The 19,545-nt window shown below is 42.2% G+C and overlaps 1 protein-coding gene across 4 annotated transcripts in view; it reads right to left on the bottom strand.

Annotated features, from left to right (window-relative positions):
• The window catches only part of numb (NUMB endocytic adaptor protein), a 60,344-nt gene that overhangs the window by 2,837 nt on the left and 37,962 nt on the right, over positions 1 to 19,545 (bottom strand). The window contains exons 3-10 of one of the 4 annotated variants that reach the window (XM_008288472.1): positions 17,284 to 17,358; positions 7,455 to 7,487; positions 6,642 to 6,716; positions 4,901 to 5,041; positions 4,433 to 4,637; positions 2,398 to 2,697; positions 1,063 to 1,206; positions 315 to 479 (exon numbers count right to left, since the gene is read on the bottom strand). In XM_008288472.1, coding sequence (XP_008286694.1) covers positions 315 to 479; positions 1,063 to 1,206; positions 2,398 to 2,697; positions 4,433 to 4,637; positions 4,901 to 5,041; positions 6,642 to 6,716; positions 7,455 to 7,487; positions 17,284 to 17,358 — 1,138 coding nt within the window. The remainder of the gene's footprint in view (positions 1 to 314; positions 480 to 1,062; positions 1,207 to 2,397; positions 2,698 to 4,432; positions 4,638 to 4,900; positions 5,042 to 6,641; positions 6,717 to 7,454; positions 7,488 to 17,283; positions 17,359 to 19,545) is intronic. The other 3 variants (XM_008288474.1, XM_008288473.1, XM_008288475.1) reach the window with 3 other exon arrangements.

Below are 19,545 nucleotides of genomic sequence, written 5' to 3'. Positions count from 1 at the left end.
GAGGCAGCCAGGATGAGTCTGTGGAGTCCTGTAGTCTGAGCCCAGCATGAACCATCAGCTTGTGGAGAACTATATGATAACAGGAGGTGAGTGAGTGGATGTGAACAGTCAAAAACTTTATTAAAAGAAAGTGATTGTGTCCTAATTAATTCATGTCTCCCTCATCCTCCTCCTCCTCCTCATTTTACTACGCGCTAATCTGTGCTGATCTACGCTAGCCTCTAAGTGAGCCGTTGAAATCTGAGGGATCTGATTCAGTGTGGACATAACCATGACACAGGCTGAAGGTGGAGTCTCTCTGAGGAGCTGCTTACCTGGATGTGCTGAGGCCGGGGCCCCTGCTGGGTTCTTAGCCCAGGGGTTAGTGTCTCGAGCAGGCAGAGCAGGGGGCAGAACTGGGGGGTTAGCGGGGGCAACAACAGCAGCGGCGGCAGCAGCAGCAGCAGCAGTGACAGAGAAGGCGGGAGTTGTGCCATTCACTAAAGCAGATAAGAGACAGACGCTAGTACAAGCCGGCCTGATGTTTAGTCAGACATGCACAATGTGACTGTTAATTAGCAGTCCTCAAACGTGTTAACCGCACATATAAAATAATCGCTGTCAGCTCGTTTGTGAGAAAATGTGGCCGGGCACGGGCACGCGTTGTCTAATTTAAATTGCAGGCAACACAATCATGAAGTCGCTGGCAGCCGGTTTATTTCCTATAGAGCTGAATTACCAGGAAATTCAGCCAGACTGTGGGCAATGGATGAGACCGTTGCCCAGAGAAGTTGGCCACCGATAACTTCTGGCAGCAATCTGCAGTGAACCACCAGTTTATTATTGTGTGCTTCCTCATCTCTCTACTGATTGTTGCAGTTTTGCCTGGCGAGTGCAAAATGGCCGATAAGTTGATCACAGCCAGGTCTGTAAACTCTGAGGTCTCAGCTAATTTAATGTAACCTTATGGCATTAACAATAAAGCAGCAATAACATGTTATTTCTTTTCTTAGTTCTTTGCAGTTTCATGCAGATTCAGACTCGCACGAGGTGTCGGCTAAGGCTCAAGTTGTGCAGGTTTACCTGGAGCTACAGGAGACTGCGGCGAGGAAGCTGGTTTGTGCATTGGAGCTGAGGAGAAGGGGTCCTCCGGGGGTCCGCTGAAAGCTGTGGCGATCTGAGTGCACAGCGAGCTGATGCTGTCGCTTTCTCCTTCTACCTCCGGGACTGAACATGGAGCACCAGAGAAAAAGCATTTCAGACTATGTTCTTCTATTGATATGTTAGTTTTGCTTTTTAATCTTTAACCCTCTGAACACCAAAACCCTTCAGGACAGTTTTAAAAAACGGCTCGTTATCTTTACAAAAATCATCAATATGACACCATTAATCAAAGGCACAGACTGTAAAAGCAGAGAGAATTGTCAGATTTTAAACTTTCTGATGGTCCCTGAACTCCTCTTCTGTGACGCGTAACATGTCAGTTGAGAGCCTAAACTAAATCTGAGCTTACAATCTTGATATTTAAAGTTTTAATGGCATGTTATCTTTACAAAATTACCAAACTTACACCATTTATTAGAGACAGAAACTATAAAAGCAGGGAGAATTGTCAGATTTTGAACTTTCTGACGGCCCTTGAACTCCTCATCGTTGATGGGTAACGTGTGTCAGTCAAGAACCTAAACCAAATCTGAGCTTAAAATCGTGATATTAAAAGTTTTAAAGGCATGTTAGCTTTACAAAATTATCAAACTTACACCATTTATTAGAGACAGAAACTATAAAAGCACAAAGAATTGTCAAATTGAAATTCTCGGACAGTCCTTGAACTCATCGTGTGTGAAATTAAATCATTAAAGTTAAAGCAAATCTGAGCTTAAAGTCTTGATATTACATGAAAACAACTGACTTTTTGGCAGGACTGCAGGCAGTACAGGGCAAACACAATGCAAGCATATAAACAGTTTCTACAGTTTTCTTTTCCAGAATTAGTAACAGCTGTAGATACTTAGAAAAATCCTGCACATGTAGATTCCAGGTTTTTCCAGTATTTGTAAAATAAGTGATCCAAATAATTTAACTTTAGATTTTTCTTTTTTTGTACAATTTGCAGCATTCTAACTTTGCTGCACTACACAAACGCAGAAAAACAGATTTGCCTGTACGTCTAGCTACAGTTGTGTTGTTCCCACAGAAGTGCAGGATTTTATATTTCTCCAAAAAATGAACGCATTTTGTAAATATGTGACAGGAGAGAAAAAAACTCCCAGAAATGTCTCGGTGTTCAGCGGGTTAAGCTGGATATTTGCAAATAATCTTAACAGACAGTGCGCTGGAAGGTGTTCACTGCTGTTCAACGTGTTGAATAACAAAGAAGCCGAGGACAGGAATAGTTGGCCGCCGTCCCGGACTCACCTGTGTTTTTCATGGGGAAGTCAGACTTGCGCTGCATGGTGGAGGGCAGCTCGTTCATGCGCAGTGACAGCTGTCGTTTGAAGGGAGACGTCTTCTGGCTGAGGGCCGGGAAGCCTCTGAAGGAGCCCTGCCTGGCCAGCGCCTCGGCCGGCGCGTGTCTGCGGGGAATCGCCTGAGGACCCAGCGTGCCCACCGAGAGCGGCGGGGAGGACGACGGGGACGGCGAGCCTCCCGTCTGGTGCGCCGAGGCGTTTGTCACACTGGTGGCCGAGTTCCCAGCAACCTTCACATCTGTCTCTGCTGCTGGAGGAGGGAAAAGGTTAGCGAGGAATCCTGCACAGAGAACGACTGCAGAGCAAGAAATTCAAAATGAAGCCAAGCAGCAGGTTTCTCACCAAAAGGCCCAAATACTGGTTTCTTAAACATTTAAATTAGGGATCGACCGATTGTTGGCCTTGATGATATTCTGCATTGTTCCAATTATCAGTGTTGTTGTTTTTTTTCTTTATTAACTGCTTACCAATACAATTAATTAAATTTGCTACTTTGGCTCTGATGCAGCTGAGTCTCTCTGTGGTCAAGCAAATGTCCCACCACAGCACCGACTGCTGTTACCGTGACGTGTCACCAATCAATCACTGAAGCTATTGTTTACACAGAGAGACAGATTTGCACATTAGCAGAGCAAAGCAGCTCCAGTGAATTAGCGGAGCTGTGTTTTAAAGTTTAGGTAGTGATGTTGCTGAAGTTTGAATAGACATCACAATCTTACACAAGCAAGTCCAGTTTTCCTGTGCAACTATTCTGCTAATGGTGCTAGGCTAAGGCTATCACTACGAGGTTTGCTGTGCCTCTTAGCCCGTGGCTAACGTTATCTGGAGTACTGGTAACATCTTCCTAAAGTAACTTAACTTTAACAAAGTGCTGTAACTAACAGACACATCTCTCCAGCAGAGATATAATCTACAAAACTGAAAAGGAGGCACAGCCAACAACACAAATCAGGACATATGGTGTTTTCACAGTGGTTACAGCTGTGTAAAAGGTTAGCAGCTAAGTTAGGAGGCAGCCACAGATTAGCCCGTAAGAGTGTCTGAAAAACAACAGTAAATAATGCTTTAATATTTGGGCCTTAGAGGATAATGAAAGATTAACAAACAGCAGCTACAATAACCGTTATTAAACAAGTTGCATTGTTGTGAATGACAGATTTCCTGCTATCACATACTGTTAATATAAAACATTTGATGTACATCGGGTCCAAATATCAATCATCAGTCTTTCTTCATGACCAATAAGTGATATCGATATTAACTATGAAAAAACCCACATCTCTAATTAAAATACGTAAATATAAGGAAGACTACAATTTAGGACACATACTTTAATTACATGTAATGTCAATATAATGTAGAAAAGTTCTACTTGCAGCGGTCCTGGAACAGCAAAACAAAATAATTGTCTCCTGAATTCTGTGTATTTTTACTACTCGTCAAGTCAGTTCTTTTGTTTTTTTTAATATAAAGGACATTTGAAGCCAATAAAACATTAACGAAAGTGCGGCACGACATCAGGAAAATCAAACTATTAAAATAAATTCAAAACAAATGAACTCAATTAAAAACCACAACACAATAAAACCATTATGACACAAGTAATCACTGTGTGACTAATTACAGGCTGGTAATTAGTACTGTACACCCAGATGAAAATGGAACTTTGATCGGTGAGTAAAAACATTTCTAATCACTGGTAGTAAAGTTGATGACTTGAACCAAAGTTTTGGAGCCGCTACTGAGAAAACAAGGTCAGTCCTAAAGCCCCGTGTAGATCTAGGAACTACTCAGAGATGCTGGTTGTTGATTAATGTTGGCTGTTGATTGACATTTGTGGAAGGTGAGAAGGACTCAGCTACTCTGTGTTCACCTTGATAAATAAACTAAACAAATACGTCCGTATAAAAAGTACAGTGTGAAAAGACCTTGAGTGGAGGTTAACCTGTCCCAGCTCAGGGAGTCACACCACAGCCACACACCTTTTTTAGCATCCTGTAGCTGCCTCATTACTTCCTCCCGCTCTGCCGCCTCTGTTGCCGTAGTGACGCGAAACGAGCCCTCGCGGGTGAACGTGGTTCTGTTGGCGTCGAAGGTTGCCGTGACCCCGCACTCCTTCTCCCGCTTCTGCTTTCGCTCCAGACAGGCGGCGAATGCACATCCGACAGCGTGACTGAGACGCTCTCCCTGGAAGAGGAGATTCAAACGGTGAGGACCAAAGCATGACGCTAATATTATGTCTTAGCTTGACGTAAAGTCAATAATCCAGCTGCTGGTTTATAAAACACTGTTTGAACGCTCATGTTAAATACATAATTTAGTGACACATGGGAGAAGACAACAGAGAATCATCTATAAAAGGATTTGAACTGGAATTCAACATTTGTGCATAAGAACATTAAACATAAATTAGAATAACTCAGCGCTGCAGTGTCTGAATGACTTCTTACTGAGTCTTTAATGGCCATGAAGCAGTGGCAGATCCAGCGTCGCGTGGTGCCATCCCTGCAGATGTACGAGAACGCCCTCTCAAAGTTCCTGTCCGGAGCGCAGAACGACACTTTCTCTATTGTCTGGTCCAGAATCAGGTCCTGCAACGAGCATTTCCACCACATTACCATTAAATACTACGGTCGCAGCTGAGTGACTCTCAGTCGTGTAATTACCGAGAGTGGAATGAATGATTTCACAGTGAACAGCACTTCAGTGAAAATGTGGCGTGTAGAGAGAGCTCGGATAAGACTCAAATCTACTAGCAGCTCCGGAGGCACCGATCTACGACTGATCCTGGTCTCTGACAGTAAGGACAACACTGAAAAGTAACATCTCACTCAGGGAGGAATCCTAACAACATTATTTTTATTACTTCCTATAGAAAATAAGGACAAAACAAATAGAATAAAATAACAGACAAAGTCACTTGGGACAATAGAAAATCCTGAACTTCTTTTCTTTTTTAAAAAAAAATGACAGCAATTCACAAAAATCTCTCTGTCTCCTGACGATAAAATAAAAGGCTGTCTTAGTGGAATAAGTCTTGGTAGAAAATATTCTACCTTAAAAACAAACAAACAAACAACCAAACAAAAAAACAGCTGAGTCATTCATAGCACCTGGAGTGAAGATTGTTTTTTTACAGGACCTATTTTGAATTTATTCTTGGCAATTACCAAAGGCATGTAGAATACAATGAATATCACAATTTTAAGCTTAGATATGGTTGAATATCCTGACAGAACTGGATATGACATATGATTAGTTCACAGACTGCCAAAAAGTTCAAAATGCACTGATTCTTCCCGATTCTACAGTTTCTGGATCTGAAAAATTGTGTATATTCTTTACTAGGGCTGGTCTGAACAGCAATTTCTGTTCTCCGGATATTCAGTCCAATTAATGACGAATATCCCGAATAGTAGAGAGGTGGTGGGGGGTGACTATTTGTCCTTATTAATATATTCAGAGATCAAAATTGATATCCCAATTCCAGCACAGTGAACGACTAGTCGGCTATTCGGGTCCAGCCCTATTATTTACACAATTTTTAAAAATTTATTATAGATTTTCTGTCTGCTGCAGACAGAAAACGATATTAAAGACAACATCGATGGATTTTAGGGTGCGGTAGTTAAACTAGAGATAATATTTTGAAACTCAAAAGCAGTGTGATGCCTTTCTGGCCTTGCAAGTAACCATAACTGATCATGACTAATAAATGTCAAGATGGATGTTAACAAATCACAAATAGATAATCAAATAAGAAATAAAAAAGACAAAAGGGAATTGTTGCATCTTCTTCTTTTTGTCAGATTTCTAAACTTTTAGTTGTCCAGCCTCACAGAAACAACTAAATCCACAAACCATCACTGAAACACAGTTTTCACTCTCAGTAACGAGCGGCCTGCTGCAGTTCCACTGATGTCCAGCAGGTGTCAGTGCATCCTTTAACGTGACGCTGTTTACTCGGCCGGTATCTCCTCCTGCAGGTGCACTGAGTACACATTCCCACAGAGGGCCTTTTGGAGGTCACTAGAACAGAGCTGTAGTAGCCTGACAATCATTATTAACTGCTGGAGCTCAGCAGCTTCCACCTTTAAAGCTACTAAAGCCACGTGTGCTTCCTCCGGCAGCTCTTTCTTTTTGATTAAGGTGTTTCCGAGCCTGCAATAGAGGACTGAAGGGACTTATTACCTTTGTTTTGTCGTCTACAACGCGAAGACCGTCTGCCGACACCCACAGCACGGCTCGCACAGGCTTCTTCCCAGCCTGCAGACACACACAACAGGGAAAGCAGCCAGTTAAGAAACAAGGAAGCGTTTCTGGTCTTTCCATATCCCCCAAGAATTCTTCCCTTTGTACCATTCCTTGGCACCTACTCGTGAAAACAAAACAAAAAAAATCCGTCAACACACACACACATACGCACAAAGCACACCTGTAAATGAAGAGAGGGCAGCAGGTGAAAGACAAAAGAGGAGACACACGAGTTGGGTTTTTTTGTGTCACGCAGTAGGACCCGAATTTGGATAAAAGAAACCAGAAGAATCGGTGCGCTGATGCAATCGAGAGTGGTGACCCCGTTTGTTAGAATAACAACAATTAAAGAAGGAAACGTTCATTCACACAAACTGCTTATTGTTTCGTTCTCGGCTGAGCTGAAGGGAGAGAAGGCACGCCTGTTAATACAAAAAAATAACACACACACATACACACACAAAAACACAAAGGTGCCCCGCCCCGGACTAAAACCACCCCACCTGCTCACAGACACATGCATTACTGTGTTTGTCTCCAGACAGATTTCCCCTGAGTGTCTATGAGAGAGAGAGAGAGTGTGTGTGTGTGTGTGTGTGTGTGCTTCTTCCAGGCTGCAGACGTGATCAAAGAGTGAAGAGTGTGAGAGGAGGGAAGAGAAGAAAAAAAAAAAAAAAGAACACAAAACATAATAATAATAATGCTAATAATAAAGAGAAACACACTCAGACACACAAAGCAATAACTTACTTTTGCAAAGAATCCTTTGAAGAATTTCCTGTCCTGGAAGTGGATGTGGTAAAAGAGGGAGGGCGGGTGAGAGGGGGGGAGGTGGAGGAGACGGGGGGAGGAACAAGGCATGAAAATGTTACCTAGGAAGTCTAAAAATTGTCGGGAGCCCACAGGAAGGGATTTGATTCGGAGTTTTGTTTGTTGGTGGAAGGTGAAGCTGGGTTATGAGTGAGTGAGTGAGGCGATGGATTGAGGGCTGCACGATACATGGGCTCGGCATTAAGAGCAATGAGGAAAATTAGCTCTACTTTTTTAATGCTTTTGCTGCTTGGTACTAAATAAAACTTGCACGGTTCTCCTTCTCCACACTAGAAGCCGGTTTCGTAGAGCTTCATTTACTCCGATTTAAGGCTACTTAGATCCACTCTTTATTTAAAAGAAGCAGAGTTTGTCGACATGTTGGCTCGGTGTGCGAGAGAAACGCCAAAAAGGAAGATTTGGTTGCAAAAAATAAACAGAACAAACACACGGGATGCTGTTGACCAAAAACAGACGAGGCAACTAATTGATTAGATTAATTAAAACGGATCCTCGAAGCTCTGTAGGACGACTGCAAAGCCAGATCAAGCAAAAACAAAAAAAGACATTGGATGTCTTTGTGTTGCACCAAATGAGAAAACACCAGGGAGAAATGATATTACACATTAAATAAACATGATCTGGTTGCTTTACAAGTGGTACACACTTTTTGTCAAGTTGTCATCTCAGAGCTTTATGAAAAATGCAGCGCAAAAGTTGGAATATTCTGCAGCTACAGCGGACTTGTGGTTTAGCCGGACAACGGCAGTCAACACAAGTGCCTGCTTTACTGTGGAGGACTAAACACATAAAAGTCACTGTTTGCAAACTTTTTCTGGAGGATAATAAAGTGAGAACACAATGGGGCTGAAAGAAGCTGTTTGGGGCCTCTAGAGAGACTTCAAGTCTGTTCAACGGCAGACAATGTGGTAACATGATAAGAGCTGAACAAGTGGACCAGACTGCAGCGCTCTGCACAGACTGCACCCAGGTGTACTAGACCCTGGTAATAGAACAGCATGTAGTGGAGGTAGAGTTTTAATGAGACAGATGCCTGATAAAGTGTTCAATTGTTTCACTTAAATGCTTCAGATGCAAACCAGCACAAAAGCACATGAAGTCTCAAAGTTCAGTTGCATGAACAAAACCCAAGCGTGCTCTCTCTCTGGCTCCTGACAGCCAATCACATCTATTGATGATGGAGCCTCTTTGGCCTACGTGGCTTCGGTGCAGGTCTTCTGAGGTGAGCCAGTCTGTGGCTGCCTCGGCTTCTCCTCACCATCACATACACCTTTTTAATTGTTGTGTTAATAATAAAACTACATGTACAACAGGCTGAAGTGGCTAACTTCTACTTAACGTGGTTATATTCAGAAGAAACTTTTTCTTGTATTCTATATAAGAAATAGCAAATAAAAATGATCAATATTATCAATATTGGCCAACATAGAATATTGTATCATGATTGACTTTTCAGCGCTATTGTCCTAAGTTATCCCACTGCTACAGTACCAAAAAAAAAAAAAAAAATCTATTTAAAAAAAAATGAAAATCTGGCAACAAGGGCGCTATAAAAAATACATTATAAACGGTGGAATAAGTCATGTTCAAAAACTGCAAAAACGGTGAAAACAACAGCAAATATCTGTAAAATATTGACTTTTTTAAAGCTGATTTAAATCCACTAAAACTGTGTAATCTTCATGGCAACACACTGTCAAAGGACAAACTCATATTTGGAAAAATACCCATTTTTTATGTTGACATTATTTAGTTTTGGTCTGTTTTTTTTCTGTTTTGTTTATGGCAATATGTAAACGAATGCTTTTTTTTCATTAACTGTAATTTACAAAACATGGAAAATCTGTAAAATAACATTTTCTTTTCTGCTGTACCATTTTTTTGCCCTGACCTTCATATTTTTGTAATTAAACAAAACATAAACTTTTAAAAACTATTTCCCATTGTTCAGCCCTTAACATACAGATTTTTTATTTCAAATAATGTCAAATATCAGTACAATAGATACATTTTTTGCTGATTTAAATACAGTAAAACAAAAATAGTGTAATCTTACAGTCAAATTTTGTAAAAGAACAAATTAGCATTTGTGGATATTTTTGAGCTGTTTTTTTATGGTTAACGTGTCAATTAACAGTTTTTAATTAATGCGATTTTAATAGTTGCTATCTGTAATCTAACAAAACGGGGTAAATCTGTAAAATAACAGGAAATTGTTCAGAAAATTACAGCTTGAAATTGTTAGAAAAACCTTCATTTTTCAGTGTATATTTATGAAGCTGTTTTGTTTTCATATGTCAGAATAACAAAACATCACAATGCCGTTTTTTTCCGATATCGTGCAGCCCTACGATGGATCAAGTGGCTCCACATCATTCCACACTGCTAGATGTTTTCATGGGTGATACTGGTGATGATCACTGTTAGTACGACCACAATGAAAGCCAGTAAACGTGTTACTGTTCCCAGCAGACAGCAGGAAGCAACACCCCCCGTGTTCCTCTGTGATTTAAATAAGCAACAACAACCCTTACAGGACAACAGCGGTCCCACAGCTGAGCGAGCACACCCAGCAGCCTGGACGTAGGAGATAAAGGTGGCAGACCTTCAGGTGTGTGTCTGTGGTGGGGATAATCCCAAATCCCATTTTATTCTTTCTCCTCTGATTCCCGGACCGAGACACGGCCCCCTCCATGGTGGTGCAGCAGACAGAAACAGATTCCCACAGACGGCAGTTTGACCCCGGAGTCAAGCCTGTGACTGTTCACCGGTCAGCCGGAGTCAGGGGTCAAGTTTAGGCCGCCGCGACCACGTTAAAAAAAAAAAAAATTAAAACCCACAAACAGCCCCGGCCTAGTCTTAATCCCCCCTTCTTCCCCCCTACTCCCTGAGAGTTCGTCTCCTCCCATAAGCTGTGAAACGGAGTGCCACTCTGCTCCTGTTACACAGCCGTGGTGGAGACGGCACTCCGAGCACCATGTTAATGCATGATTTAACGTGTTAACCAGCACTGGAGATTCATTTGGAATGAGCTAAGCGCTTGTTAGTGGGTGTGTGTGCGTGAGTGTGTGTGTTTGTGAGAACCAGACAGACATGCAGATGATGAGAAAGCCTGCACAGCTAGTATTAGTAAGCTACGGTTAGGGGGGGGGATAGATACGCTTCTAAAGGGCTGCGACAACTAGAACGGGAGTGTGGAGGGAGAAGGGTTTGGAGGCATTTCTCTGCAATTAAAACCTGCTTAAAAAGACAAAAAAAAATGTATAACACCAACAAAAAAAATGCAATATTCAAGTATGCAATGTGTGAGCTGAGATGGGGGGGAAAGCTGTCTCAACAGAAAGGATAGCTGAGATTTGATAGGTGAAGCCAACAAGGCAAAAATGAGACAAATGAAGCAGGAAACTTACTTCGCAGCTGAAAAGCCCGACCTCTTCGCCGACAAAAATGTTAATCTGAGCATACTTTACCTCTTTCAAACAGACAATCTTACCACCCACAGTCAAATGGTACAATCAGCTGACGGCTGTTCTGCCCCCCAAACACCAGCAGCAGCACCACCAACATGTGCAACGTCTTGTGTAACAACCGTCCCAGGCCTACTTTGTGAAACTGCTGGTACCTTACAACATTTTCTACATGCATGAAATAAATATCAGAGTGTTCTTAAGCCTGGACAACAAATTTGACTTCACTTGACAGGAGAACAGAGGATGTTTGCATACAGAGCGCATTCCTAGCATACATTTTTTGTGACCTTTCTTGAGACGAGTTCAGGGCATGACAGGAGCGCTCCCTAACACAAGATAAGGATTTTGTTTCCTATTTCCTAAACGTACTCTGTAAAAATCTCCAGTGGGGGTGGAGAGGCATCTGAGGGAAACTATGTGACATTAACCCTCTGAACCACAAAACCAGCCAGCGGGTCTAAAAGGCAAGTTTTGTCTTGTTTTTTTTTGTAAATCGCCTCAATTACGCTATTTTTTAGGGTCAGAAACAAGAATTCACCAACCTCTCATGTGTGACTTTTGGTTTTGTTGGCTAAATTACCCAAAAAACTAATCTTAAAATCGTAATGTTAGTGACAGGATTAAAAAAAAAAAAAAACGTCTAAAAACAGTGACATGACCAGCATTCAGTGACTTTTTGGCTGAACTGAGTTGAACTGCAGGCTGTGTTTACACAGAGCAAATAGAAAACAAGTATGAACACAAATTAAATATGTAAGCAGTAAAATATCTGCAGTATATATATATATAGTGCCATTTTATTCCAAGGTTTGTAATACATATGGGGAAAATGTTGTATGAGTTGTTTCCAGTTTTTTCCAGTTTTGTAAAATCAATAATCGAAGAAAATCAACTTTTGTTTGTTCTCCTTTTTTAAAAAAAAATTATTATTATTTCCAGCATTATATCTTTGCTACACTGCACAGAAGACATTTTTCAGTTCTCTCTACGTCTAGCCATGGTTGTGCTGTTTCCATAGAGATGCAGGACTTTACAGTAAAAAAGGAGTCCACATTGACTGAAAATCCAGCCAAAAACCCCTCCAGAAACTACTTGGGATTCAGAGGGTTAAAAGTCTACATTGACAGCACACTGCTGTGATGGATTTAGATCCATTGTCAATGTTGCGCCCTGAGGCTGCTGAGTCTTCATGTATAAATACAACTGAAATTCTTTCAGCATGTGAGCATCTCCTGGTGGGGCGCCGCGCCCGATCAACACAGGGGAAAACACTCCAGGTCACTATGAGCCACCGGGCAACCGCTAAAACATTCCCACTGATAAAACTCAGAATACACCTCCAGCCGCCGGGACGCCGGCCAACAGCGGCAGGAAGTGACGTCGTGACGACAACACAAAAGGGCAGCTTGGAGGTTGATGGTACCGCAGTGCAGCCTCCTCCTCCTCCTCCTCCTCCTCCTCCATCCTCCCGTCTGAGTCACGGGTCGCAGAGCTGTGAGAAAACTCTCATCACCGTCCCAAAGGCTGCTGGGAAAACAGCGGCGTCGCCTCAAAGCTGTGACACTCACAAACACACACTGACTGACAGCCGGACCGCCAACATGCAGCCTCTGGTACAAAAGGAAACTCAGCACACACTTTCCCCTCTACTTATTCATCAGAGAGAATCCGCTCACTGCTCCTCTTCTCTTTTGCCTGATCCAACACTTTCTGATGCTGCCTGGCCGTGTTAGTGATGTGGCTGAGTTTCAGGAATCAGCGTCCTCATCTCATCAGCACACATCACGTACTAAGTGCCTACAGGTGGGGAACATGGTTTCTGACCAATTTAGTTATTAGTTCCTGGAAACACAGTTAACTGCTGAGGAATATTAAGTCGCTCTCTGCTGGTAGGGACTGTTTTTGTTGCCAGGCAACTGTCTGCTTATTAAAGAGTCGGTGAGGATGAACCAGGATCCATCGGGGCCTCGCTAATTGTATATTTGCCTAAAGGGTGGTCCTGGGCTGGTGTCACAATCTGGCTTTGACCTGGATTACTGGCATCAGGGGGCTGCTGCCTGTAAAACTGCATTAAGGCTGAACACCTACGATTCTAATCATCCGTCACAAACTCCTGAGTCAAGCCTTATTTTGTCAGTCAGATGCGCTCGTTGTGAGCCGTAAACAGAGCAATGCGAGATAACAGAGTGGCTACAAACGTCTATTCTTGTCTGAAAATGACTTAACAACAAAACAAACAGTGATGGAAAGAGACGTGATGGAAGTGAAGGGCAGAGTGACGCAGTACGGCACAACTCATCTCTGTTTGCTGCTCCTCCGCTCTGAGGTCCAGTGCTGAATGTTAATACCAGAATATTACTACTCCTGTGTTATGAATGTTTAAACTGTGAAGATTTAGTATCAGTGAAACTTTCCCAATCATAAGGAATGCTATTCTCCTGTGTGAGCTCGATGTAAAGTCGAGGGCTGGACTATTTGGGGAAAATGTCTAATTGAAATTTTTCTGACAAGCTGTTTTGAAATCAAGCTTTAGTTCTGTGTAAGAGATTTAAAGGGTGAAATGAAGCACTGATCACACGAGACATCACCAAAACTGTCAAACAAGGAGGACGGCATGAAGTTAGAAAACCAGCGACACAAGAGTTTAAACTCAGGGTCAGATGTACAAGGTGATGACGGAGCCACAGACTATACATTGATCAATGAGCCAATATTAACAACACCTCAAAGTTAAAATCTGTAAGTTAAAAAAACAGCGTTATTCTCACGACGTAACCCTCTGAACTCATTTGCAGGTTTTGCCAAATTGCACCATTTATCGGAGCCAGAACCTGCTAAAAACAGGAAGAATCTGTGGATGCTCCACGTTCCAACAGTCCTTGAACACTTCTGTAATAAAGCTGGACCAACTCTAAGCTTAAAATCATGATATTTCATCAGAAACACTTTTTTTCTTTACGTGTCTCATTTAAAAAGTTGTCATAAAGACATCTTTTGCAAAGATTCTGTGCTCCTCATCACAACCAGGATTAGTGATTTGGGGACTTTATCAGGTTGAACTGCAGGCTGTGTTTACACAGAGCACAAGTATGGAAACAAATTCAAAATGTAAGTCGTAAAATATCTATAGTTTGTAGCATCACTGTGCTGTAACACGTACGACAACCTGGAAAAACGTGTTGATTCCAGCTTCTTTCTTTGTTCTTTTCTTATGATTTATGGAACCATAATGGTGTCATATTGCACATATTTGCGTTCTCTCTACTTCCAGCCATGGTTGTGCTGTTTCCATAGAGGTGCAGGGCTTTGTAATGCAAAAACAAGCATCCAGAGACTGTCTGGAGTTCAGAGGAATAACAGCCACACCTCCAATCCTACATCCTAAATTGCAGCCTTTGCAATTTGCTAATTGTATCATCTCAAATTGCAGTTTGAATATGAAGTCAATTAATTGTTCAGCCCTAGTGACTGAGAGAAGTGCTCACGTGGAGGGAGCTGCACGACAACAGCACAGACCTGGAAGAGGAAATGAACTCTGCAGTGCGTATGTTTGAGCACCGTCTTGGAACATAATATGCAGCTCTCTACAAAAAGCGATTGTTTTCCTGCATTTCCTGCAAGACGAGGCACTGGGGCAAACGCCAGGCCAGGGCTCAGCATTTAGCAAAAAAAAAAAAAAGGATCAAATCTGCTGCCAGTGTCCTCTTTCTTTAACAGAAAATAGTTTGTCGCCTTGAAATGATGCCAGCCGGTCTCACATTTTGGAGGCTGGTGTTAATTTCCCATCCTGTTTATAAATGCGGATCAATAAAGCTGTGCCTGTCCCGGTTTACAATCGAGGCCTTTGGGCAGCGATGGAGAGCAGCGGCAGCGGCGGCGGCAAAGGCAGAGGAGAAAATGTCATTAGAATGAGGAGGGTCAGATAGTCGCAGCCTGCAGGACGACAGGAGGCAGAAGCACCCGCCTCTCCTTTGAGTTGGCTCCATTTTGTCCGCCTTGTTAAAATGACTGTAACTCAATAAGACCTCGCAGCCTCGGGGTCTGTGTTCACCATGTGACCTCATCAAGCACAAGTGTACGCTGTGTGTGTGTTCATTGTGTCTGTGCTCAGTCGTTGTGCGGGGATATGCATGTTTTTGAGTGTCTATATGCTGTGCGCCTCTGGGTGCACTTCATCCTGTGCGTTTACAAACGTACTCACCAGTGAGTCCCGTCTTAGTGCCTGCATGTTGTTGTGTCGGCAAACATGAGCCCTGTATGAAGATGCAGTGCTGGGTGTGCATGTGATGTATGCAGCAGCCCCTGACAAAAAAGTGCTTTAAGTGTGTGTGACTTACACTAGAACATCAAAGAAGCAGAACCCTTTCATTTCCAGTACCTGCTCTAATGTTACTAACAGACAGGACAACGCCTCAGACAGGGCTAAGTCTTTTTTAGCAGCTTTTCTTCATCTTTTTTTGCTCTCAAAATATGAATTATGAGCTCACACAATCACTGAATCTTGTGAAAAACCTCCGCTATATACTGCTATATTATTGAATCCTCACCTGATGCCTGAATTTTGTGTGTGTGTGTTTTTAACATAAATAAAGACATTTCCACCATAAACTGTTAGAGAAAAGGAGAAAATTGAGGCATACAGATTGTAAAAAGTAACCCTCTGAACCCGAAAGTTGCTCATTTGTTTGACAGGCATGTTGTCTTTACAATATAGCCAAAATGGCACCATTTATCAGCGAGCAAAACTGCAAAAAACGGAGAAAATCTTAAAATTTTCAACTGTCCAACAGTCCTTGAACTAAGCATCAGTGATGTGCTGTTCAGTCAGGGAACTAAAATGGTGATATTTCATAAATCACTTTAATAAAAAAGTGGAAAAACACACTGTATGTTAATTAGAAAGGACATGATTTGCTCCTTGACGCAACCAGGAAGCCATTAATGACTCAGCTGTGACCAACAGTCAAACAATAACAAAGTCAGGGACTTTTTGGCTGAACTGCCAGCAGTGTTTACCGTGAGTTTTATGGAAAGAAATTATAAAAGCAAGCTATAAAGTATCTATAGCATGCAGAGCCACTGCTTTTTCCCCCCAGTATCGGCAACACCTGTGAGTGATTGGAAAAATGTGGTATAGCCCCACTGTTGCAATATTTGTAAAAAATAAATCAAAGAAATTCAGCTTTTGCGTATTTATGGCGTATCATGGTGTCACTATAACTGCACAACAGAAGTGTTTGCGTTCCCTCTACTTCTTCATGGTTGTTCTGTTTCCATAGAGGTGCAGGACTTGGAAAAAAAAAAGAGCCCTCAGTGAGTAAAAATGCAACGATAGCAAACAAATAAACACCCAGAAACAATCTGGGAGTCAGAGAGTTAACTGGCATGAAAATATAAGTGTTTACTATCTGTTAAATTGTTCTCATAAAATATGAAAATACTCTCCTGCCTGTTCTTTGGTGTAATCGCACTAACAAAAGGCTCTCGTGGCTCAAGTGCACTTCAACAGCTCATTGAGTAGGACACGCAACAGGAATTAAAAAAAAAAGGCCCTTCACACGTTTTTATGAGAAGAATAGGTGCAGATAACAAGAAACAGGGTGTGAATTCTCAATTAGTCTGAGTCATTTCAAACTGAAACTGAAAGCTGGAGTTTCGTAGCCTTAGTTGGCACACAAATCGAATTTAAGCCCAGAAACATGACGTGTTAATCCACCTGTATAGACTCTGGTCATGCCGAGAATCAGCCTCCTTACCCACCAGAGTTTATGACCTGGGTGGGGCCTTTGGCAAACAACGTGGAAAAGCGGCCGGCTTCCCCTCCTCCTGCTCCTCAAACTGGAATTTGTTCCCTTTTGCGCAACTCCGCCGGAATCTGCTGCAGCAGGAAGTACATGCCGGCCTATCTGCCCCGGCTGAGACAGTGCACAAGGAGGGTTTGGGGTGGGGGTGGGGGGGGAGGAGGAAGAGGCATTCAGAGCTGACCCCCGACACCCCTGCTTTGGGTGGAGACCCTCACTGTCAAACTTCAACAATCGGCCACACTCGGGCCTCTACGTAGCAGGAATAAACAATGTATGAAACACTGGGAAAGAGAAGGCAGATGAAGGAGGGCTGCCGTGATGAAAGATGTTAGAAAAAGTCAGTAGGGTGTCGGTAAAATAGAAGGAAGGAAACCAGCGGAGGAAAAGACAGGAGACAGAACTGATAGAGAGGAAATCTGGTGTTCAGCCGCCTCATTCCTGGAAGTAGGGACAGGTTTTTCCAGTGAAACCTACCGTCTTCAGCCGCTTCACTGCATCCTCACAGATGTGCATGCCTCTGGACTCCTCCACCTCCACATGGCCCAGGTACTGCAGGGCAGAAAGGGGAAAGAAAAAAAAAAAGAGAGAGGGAGCGCGTGAGTAATGCTGTGACAAAGCTTTCCTGTGGCTATCACTACTGAAGTTTAAGTAAGGCTACAATAATAAACTCCGGAATGAGACTGGGTATTTAAATGAGTCCAGATTGTCTAATATCCCCCTGCTACCCGAGCGCTGGTGATTTATACACCTAATTAATTAGCATTTCGAGGTCAATCGCGGTTCAATTGCTCCCAAGTGGATTCCTAATTTTGCCCACGGAGGAAACGCTGAGCCGTTCCTGAGAAATAATAAATGGAAAAAGATTCAACAGGCACTGTGTGATCCAGAGAGGGAGTTCTGAGATTCTTGTGCAGAGGGTTTTTTTTTTTTTTTTTTCTTATCTGTTTCAGGGGCCCGACTGAAAACTAAAAGGGACAAAGTGTTTGCAGTCGGGGCCCCGAGGCTCTGGAACAATCTGCAGCAGGAAATCAGGTCGGCTGAGTCAGTGATCTCAAGTCTCTCCTTAAAACACACTTTTACCGGAGAGAGCCTTTCCTGATATTTTTTTGTTTTCCTTTAAACTGTCTTTTTTTAACATTTCAATAATGCTTTAACCTTTTCTAACGCTGTGTCGGCTTTTGTTTTTATTTTGTTGCCTTGTGACGCACTTTGTGGCTTGGATTCTGAAAATAGTTCCATATCTGTATCTTTCAAAATAATGGCACAGTGAGGAAAAGACAACAAGCACATTGCAGGGAAAAAGTAACAGTGCTGAACAATGCACAAAAAAAAAAATAAATTATTGCAGGTATTTTGATAAACATTGGGATTTCAGCAACACATTTCTGCATTTTTTTATCCACTGAAGAAATATTTAAAATGTAAGAAAAATTAAAAAAACTATGAATATTTTACCACTTAGTAAGCATTAATATTCCACGTAGATGTGACAAAATCGCCCTAATCATTCTAAAGTCATCTAGCTAAAATCCAGGCATTTTTCCATATCGCAACATATATTGAAGAAAAACAGAACTTGTCAGGTTGTTGTTGTTTTTGTAGCCCCAGACAGCAATGTTTTTTATTTATTCATTGGTGCAGTCTGTACAATTCCTCTAAAAAGCAAATGATAACACAAACTGAGACTGCCTACAATACAATCCTGTCTAATCGCTTGCACCAGCTGATAACAGTGTGATGGTTTTGGCATGAATTGTATTATTTTATTATTAAGTCCTGTTTACTCAAAGCCGTTCCCTGCTGTATATTATGACAGCAGCTGCTTCAACACCTCCACTAACATTCACAGTATAAAGAAGAACTTTAATGTGAGACTGCTGTATTTCAGCTCGTGACCTTCTTCAGGGTCATCGTCATCAAACACGCTGGTCTTACAGTAAAGCTCTTCTTTAAAGTCCCTCTTCAGTCGCTAAATAAACCCCTAAAAGCTCACTTCTGTGCATTAAAGTCACATATTTAGATTTTTTTTCTATGAAAATAGTCCCTTCCTGCCTTAAAATGGCTTCGATGCAACTCTCCATTCTCACTTACTTCCACTCGCTGTAGCTCAGCACACCAGCTCACCTGTAAGTCTGCTCAAACACTGTAAAACTACAACGTTTCATTACATATGAAATCCTGGAAGTCTGATTGCTTGATCGTTGGTACGCTGCAGGATAAAGGTGAAAATGTTCAGCCGGCTGCTTATTTCGACAACAGCACAAAACTTGATTTTCGTTTTGACCTTTCCAGACAATTTCCCTTCTCCGTGTTCCTTGGAAGTAAACAATGAAATGCCTGCACTCACGTCACACAAAATCATTACATCCATTTAAAATAAAGTTCAAAGAAAAAAACGGCAGAATTATTGCATCACCACATAAGCCAAATGAGGAAGTGGTTATCTGGTTACTAATTAATCGATAGACGAGATGTGTCAGGATCAGTCAGACTCAGCTCGGCCATCGATCACATTATACGTTCGCTCCAGTTACCAATTTCCTCGGGGAAACGAGTTCATATGGAAATCCAACATGAGTGAGTTTAACTGCAGCTGAATGAACAGAAACGATGCCTCCTCCGGCCTGAACCTCCCTCCTCCTCCTCCTCCTGGGCCTGAAGCAGCATCACTCTGCTGTACACCATGTTGTGTGTTTGTTTTGTTTTGCTGCCTTGCATTTGTAAGTTGGATTAAAA

The sequence above is a fragment of the Stegastes partitus genome, unplaced genomic scaffold (genome assembly GCF_000690725.1).
Source record: "Stegastes partitus isolate 25-593 unplaced genomic scaffold, Stegastes_partitus-1.0.2 Scaffold560, whole genome shotgun sequence".
Classification (NCBI taxonomy): Eukaryota; Metazoa; Chordata; class Actinopteri; family Pomacentridae; genus Stegastes; species Stegastes partitus.
The sequence above is the reverse complement of the archived record's forward strand: the minus strand, read 5'-3'. Positions and strand labels throughout refer to the sequence as shown.